This window comes from Octodon degus, unplaced genomic scaffold, assembly GCF_000260255.1.
Source record: "Octodon degus isolate 3935 unplaced genomic scaffold, OctDeg1.0 scaffold00091, whole genome shotgun sequence".
Lineage (NCBI taxonomy): Eukaryota > Metazoa > Chordata > Mammalia > Rodentia > Octodontidae > Octodon > Octodon degus.
Genome location: NW_004524667.1, coordinates 9452715 through 9459753, shown reverse-complemented (window position 1 = coordinate 9459753; position 7039 = coordinate 9452715). Strand labels below are relative to the sequence as shown.

At 42.4% G+C, this 7039-nt stretch overlaps 1 protein-coding gene across 2 annotated transcripts in view; it reads right to left on the bottom strand.

The window, feature by feature from the left end:
* Nucleotides 1-2017: 2017 nt before the first annotated feature.
* Kcnb2 (potassium voltage-gated channel subfamily B member 2) overlaps nucleotides 2018-7039 on the bottom strand; it is a 534338-nt gene continuing 529316 nt past the window's right edge. For both annotated transcript variants that reach the window (XM_023722397.1, XM_004637544.2), the window contains exon 3: nucleotides 2018-4735. In XM_023722397.1, the coding sequence (XP_023578165.1) occupies nucleotides 2579-4735 (2157 nt within the window). In that variant the 3' untranslated portion in view covers nucleotides 2018-2578. The remainder of the gene's footprint in view (nucleotides 4736-7039) is intronic.

Below are 7039 nucleotides of genomic sequence, written 5' to 3'. Positions count from 1 at the left end.
TCCATCCCTTTCTTTCTTCCCAGCTAAAGATTTTGGCTTACAGAAACTAAGAAGAATTAAAGGATTATTTTTCCATAGGATGTTTTTGAAAATTCTTTAAAACTTCAAAACAGAAACAAAAACCATAGACTGAAGAAGTCAATTTTAGAGAGAATGTTTCTAGAGAGGAATGTCAAAGGTTCTTTGACAGTCAAGGTAGCCAATACTCTGGAGCAGTGTTCTCAGTAGAAAGCCTAACAGATACATGAAAGGTAGAGCATTAGTTGGTTTTCAGGGCAGAAAGATAAGTCCACTTATGCAGCCAAATGAATTTAAAACTTTGAGATTCACCTGAAAGAGACAGAACATAACTGCTTGATGAGACTATGTAAAGAAATTATTTTCATAAATTATTTGCTATTCATCTAACAGCAGATATATTTGCTTGACTTTGAAAAACCATGTATAGAAAATTCAAACACTCTAGCTTTACAAAAATGATCAGCATTTAGTTTTAGACACTAAAATAAGTATACGTAATGTAAATATCAATGATTGATGATCATAAATGCTTAAAGGTTATGTTTTGAAGCAAACATGACAACCATTAATTCTTAACACAATGAAAAAAAGAGAAATCTTTTAAATTATTTTTAGCATCAGGGCTGCTTGGAGTTCAACTAAGATCAAAACTCATTTGCTTATCTTGAGATTTAATGACCAGATTCTGTTAATAAAGGAATGTTAAAGGCTTAAGTTAGATCCATTTTAAGTCTTTGAACTGGTTTCCTTGTTTTTCTTTTAAAAATAGAATAAAAATTAGATTAGTTTTCTTTTCAACAAGAAGCCATGCTTTTAATAAGGCCCAGCATTTTCCTGACTCCTTAGCTGAGCTTCGAACACGCAAGTGCAAAAACACATGACTAGGAGCCCTGGGGGCAGAGCCTGGGTGCTCCTGGGAGACAAGGAATCTCATGCACTGGAAGTCTAGGGAGCTTAGAGATAATTCTGTTTGGTTTTTATTTGGGTGAAACTGAGACCCAACTGGTCTGTAGATGTTTCTCCAAGATCACATATCTACCAGCTTGCACGTAGGCAAACTTAATCTTGGTTCCTGAGGAGCAAGTTTGATGCGATGACCCGGTTCCAGCCCAGACTTCATCCACAGGGCAACCTCCAGCCAGCACCTTCACCCCCCTGCTTTTCAGTGCTCTCAGTAGAAAATGCTGGAAGAATGGAAGAAGCTTTCACAAACATAATCCTGATCACTTGGGGAGGGGGCAGGTGGGTGGAGACCTACCAGGGTGGTTTTTACTTTTTCTCTAATTATTGAGGGCTCCACTGCCATGGGTACTAGGGCAAAGTTCACCTGCAAAAGAACCGTCTTTTTCAGTAAATGATAACATCTTCCCGTCCTCCCCCCCATCCTGAGAAATGCTGAGTGACCCATTACCAGACCTGGCCTGTTTTTGTAGACACTCATGATGGAACCAGTTCTATCTATGAAGAAGGGTGGTGGTAACCTCACTTAAATGGTCCTGCTTTTAGTTTTAGTTTGCCAAAATTCATGTTAATGGAATGCTCATTTTGGCATGTCTGCTTTTTTATGCCTCTAGTTAGAAAAGTTTATGTGGAATATGAGGAAAAAAATTTGTACTTAGAGGGCCAGAATATAAATTTTCCAAAAAGAATGAACTTGAAAATATAGAGCATCATTTTTTTTCAAAAAGCTTTTTAGTATGACATAATCTTGTGTGTATTTTCAGTTTTTAAAAAATGGAGTTACTGTATGATGCTGCAGCACGATATATAATTTAATGGTAAAATTTCAAGCTTAGAGTCCAAATATTGTGATATCTGGTCATTAAATCCTACTGATTTCTATGATTTATAAGTGAACTCACAAATGCCACAACTAAGCAGGAGCAAAAAAGAAACATGTACCCTATGAATAATGATACAAATGAATAAAAATACTGTATTCCTTTAAACAAATACTTTTATAAGAGCTTTGGAACCCAGAGCAAGATGTGCAAGATGGTTTAAGAAGAGGTTGCAACTTTGCAACAGGAAGTCTGTACGGCTCCTCCAGGCAGTAGCTGTGAAGGAAACACCGTGTCTCAGAGGCTTGTTTCCACGTGCTCTTGACACTTTGGCATCCAGGCCCCATTATTTACACTTAATTTTGCAAGCTTGAAAGCACCTTACTGCTCATAATTATGAATGCATGCAATGACATTTCATCCTTTCATGTGCAAATCCTAAGATTCATTGCAACAGAAATGCTAAAACTTGATCTGCCTACACTTTGAAATGAAAGGATCAAAAATGTCAAACATTGCAGAGTACTGGTTCCTAATAGAGCTCTCTTTATTGGTTCACTGTTCTTCAGTTGTTTTTGTTTGTTACAAAATGCAGTCTTGACTCTTTATTTAAACAGTACTTAAACTAAATTGTTCATGCCATGCAAAAATAACATTTTATGCACTTTTGGAGGGGGGAGGGGCTTCCCATGTTTTAGTTCACAGGCATTATTAATCTCTTTTAAGAAACAAGTTTTTATTATTATTGTTATCATTATTATTGCTTTTGTAACTAGTCACATGCTGGTTTCACGTGTGGGACAATAACCCGTGTCTCCTGGGTTGGAATGAATCTCTGGGGCAAACAAGTGGTTCTCCATCTTGTACCCCTCTTGACTACTGTCCTTTTTCACTTCGCTTGCAGCATGGTAAATGTCTTGCCTACAGTTGTGACCTGTGTTCTGGGGGTAGGCAGGGCCCACACAGCCCTCTTCTCTTAAAGGGTCTCTCACATCGCTGGGCGTATCTGCAAAGCAGTTAGGGCTGGAGTCCGCCTGCTTATCTGGCCTTGACCCTTGGAGCTCGAGGAAGTCTTCATCTTCCCCAGTATCTATTTCGGTGAAGCTCCTCCTCTCTCTTGGAGAGAAAGGAAACAGTTTCTGCTTGGGAAACCGAGGGGACAGCCCTTTGGAAGGTCCCTGGCAGTGTGCTGAAACTTCAGCACCCAGCAAGGGTCTCTCTCCTGGGGGAAGGCTTTCTTCCAGGAGGATGGTGCTGATGTGCTGTGGGGTAGTGAGAGAAAAGTCAGCTGTCGTTACTGGCAGTGGCCTGGCTGTGCTGGGTGGGGTCTGGGGCGCACTGCCTCTGTTTTCCTGAAAGTTTACTTTGAGGGATCTGGACTTTAGTGGGTTGCTCCCTTTCAGTGAGCTTTTAGGGCTGTCAGTGGTGCTGTCAGACTGCAAAGGACCATGTAGCCCACACGGGGCACCACTGGCATCAAGGTTCACAGTTACATCGACTGGGGCATATTCCAGAGTGGCATCCCTGGCATCCCGCCCTTTCTCTCTGCTTAGTGTGAGAAACGGGGGGACCCTGGCTCTTTGGTGCTCTTCTGTCCCTGGGAGGTCAGTGGGGAACTTCATCTGCAAGTGAGAGGCAGAGGGCGGCGGCAGGGGGGATCGCTCTGTCTCTGTGAAGTCGGTGGCACAGCTGGTGAAGCTGTCTATGCTGGAGGTGCTTTTCATGTCCACGATGACCTCAGTCTGCGCCACGGCCAGCTGCTCCTGCGGGCTGACTACCTCTTCCATTTCTATCTCTTCTTCATACACAGATGGCTGCTCAGGCTGCTCTTGGCAGTCGGGGTTCAGATGAGAATGAGGCTGCGTCTTGGTGATTTCATTATACAGCATCTCCAGTTTCTGAGCACTCAGGTGCTGTGGGCTGGAGGAAGAAGTGTTGTTCAGCTGCTCGTGGGAGTCTTTTTGGCTAACCTCCTGGTACTTATTCTCGTAAGACTTGTTGGAGCTGGTTTCCGACAGAGCCTTCCTGGCCCACTTCCACCGGCTGGGAGACAGGTGATTGTCATCAGCGGAGTCCTTGGTGTTGGCTGACTCTCCCGCCTTCTCGACAGCCACATCGATCAGCTCCATGCTTCGAGCAAAGGCATCTTTTAAGTTCATAGAAACAATGCTTCCATTCCTTTTAGCCCGCTCAAGAGCCTCTCTTCTTTTAATTGCTTTCTCTTGGCGTTTCTGCTCCTTGTAAAACTCAGAAAAATTGTTCACAATTATTGGAATAGGAAGGGCAATAACCAGAACCCCAGCAATACAGCAGAGGCCTCCCACAATTTTCCCTAACAACGTTTTAGGGTAAATGTCACCGTAGCCCACAGTGGTCATGGTGATGGTAGCCCACCAAAATGATGCAGGAATACTAGTAAACTTGGTAGCATCTTCATCTTTCTCAGCAAAAAATACCAAGCTGGAAAATATCATTATCCCCATAGCCAGAAATAATATCAACAGGCCCAATTCATTGTAACTCCGCCTGAGGGTGAACCCTAGAGACTGCAGGCCTGTTGAATGTCTTGCGAGTTTCAGGATCCTGAGGATACGCATGATCCGGAAGATCTGGACCACCCGCCTCACATTTTGGAACTGTAGCACGCTCTTGTTGGACTCTGTGAGGAAAATGGTGACATAGTAGGGTAAGATGGCCAGCAAGTCAATGACATTTAGTGGGCCTTTAAAGAATTTCCATTTATTTGGTGAGGACAGGAACCGCAGAAGGTACTCCATGGTAAACCAAGCGATACACACAGCTTCCACGTGTGCTAGCTGGGGGTTGTCATTGGGTTGACCAAATTCATCCATTTCCTGCAACTCCGGTAGGGTGTTGAGAGACAAAGCAATGGTGGAAAGTACGATGAACAAGATAGACACGATGGCCAAGATCTGGAAGAGAGAAGAAAGCCGAGTTAGCAAATCCTCTTAGTTGCATTGGCAGCTGGGTGACATATGGATCACTGACTCTTTAAATGATATGGAATGCTCCAAGTTATTCTAAGAAAGTTTTAATGTGGGTAACTTTACAACCTAAAATTCCCTAATGAATACAAATACATTTACTCTTTATGAGTTCATTTCTCTTAAAAGCCTGATGTATATTTAAATTCCAGGAACTAAGCCATTTAAAAAAAGAATTGATTCACCCCTCCTCAACTATTGTTCTTAGACATATTTGTGTGGGTTTTCACCATTTGCATGAGGGCTCCATATGGCTGGAATAGCTTTTTGGGGAGTAATCATCTTTCCTAGCTATCTGTGATTTTTCTCTTTTAACCACCCTGTTTGTGTTTCCTTAAGGGGATGGTCTTACATGCTGCTAAGCTAGACAGAATTCATAACTGCTGGAAGTCTTATTCTCCAACTAATGACACAAATGCAGAATACAAATGTGGAGTGAGAATATGGTACTCGACCCAACAAGGCTTCTCCTTAGACAGCGCTTGTTATGTGGCGAGTACTGACACTGTGTCCGAGTCAGCATAACATTCACCCTGGGGTGTGTGGATTTCTGGCCAGTGTCATGCTGGAAAAGAAGGACATGTGCTAAGTTTGCTCAGGCAAGGTAGGTGTCACAAAGAAGAGCTTGACAAATGACCACGGCGAGCTCAGCGCAGGGCAGACATTGAAGGCAGAAGAAATCTCAGCACAATGTCAGGTGTGGAAGGAAAGGGACAGAGATCAGAAAGAAACAAGAGGATCAAGTGACTGGGTTTTGGAATCAGGCAATCCAAGCTCTGTTTACTGTGTGACCTTGGAAAAATTATTTAATGTGTCTGAGTCTCATTTTATAGATCTGGTGGAAGAAGGCAATAACCATAGCTACCTCACTGTTTCTTTAAAGGTTACACAGTACATAGGGATTGCTAAATAACTGAAAGATACCTATACAGCTAGAGGCAGAAATGACCTAGGACTTCAGTCAGACAAAGGGGAAGAATGGGTATGTGAGAAATCTATAACATCTTACTAGATATAGAAAGTGCAAGAAGGGACTTTCTCCCTGTTACCCAGTTCTAAAATTTATGGGGCAGAATGGGAAGAATTTATATATATATATATTTTTTTTTGAAAGATTATATTTGAAAGCAAAACAAGGCAGCACTATTCTTCTTTGTAAAGATTGTGCCCGTTTGATGTGCAATTCTTTGTAGAACAAGAATTCTCTCCTACCTGGGTTAGGTCTGTCTTGGTTACATCTGACATTTCCCTATCACCTTGGTAGGTGTCACCGGTCTCTAACAAAATACAGTACTGGTGCAGTAAACCGTTACCTTTGCAGCATGACATGTTTCAACAGACCCATCCTGAGACCCTGATGAAACCCTTGAAGTAGGATGTTTGTATCAAATGAGAAATTGTTACCAAAAAAAAAAGCCTAAATAAACTCTAATTTCACTTGCTCTTTCTTTCCTTTTTTTTTTTTTTTAAAAAAAGTGTATTTAGTACAGGGTCTACAGCGTCTATGTAGATCAGACTTGTAGTGATTCTCTTGTTTTCAGCCTCCCAAGCACCGGGATCACAAGCATGCCCCTCACCCAGTTTCAGTCGCATCTCAGTTTGCCCCGGGAGTGGCGTGGCACTGCACTCCAGGGATTGAACCCTGGCTGCTGCGATCTGCATAAGCAGGTGCTTTAGTCCGCTGAGGTATCTGGCTGGCCCTAGTTTCATTCACTCTTAATTAACCTAACATCACTAATTTTGGAGGTCATACATGTGGGCAATATAGTATTAGTTTCCCACCTTTGACTTGGGGTTTATGAGAACCATTGCCCGGGCTACTTCCCAGGGACCTGAAGGCTACACTTGCTGAAGACACTAATGCTTTATACTTAGGCCTGCAAGGCATGGGTGACTGAAACCAGATAAAGGGTCAGTACCTCTGTCTTCAGAGTCTGTCTCCTTTGCTGTCTTAACCCTGGAATCAGATTCTTTTCATTTCTGCATGTAGATATGTTGATCAGTTAAAAATATATTTTTGCCCTGAAGGCATTCAAGGAGCAAAACCAAAAAAAAAAAAAAAAAATTCCTTATGGGGAGATGGCTCAGTACAATAAGCGCTTCCCTGGCAAGCGCATGGGCCTGAGTTCAATCCCGGTTCCGAAAAAAAAAAAAATGTTAATCACAATTTTGGGGGCCTGGCCTTAGCTCAGTAGTTTAAGTGGCTGCTTCCACAAAGCTGTCAGCCTCAGG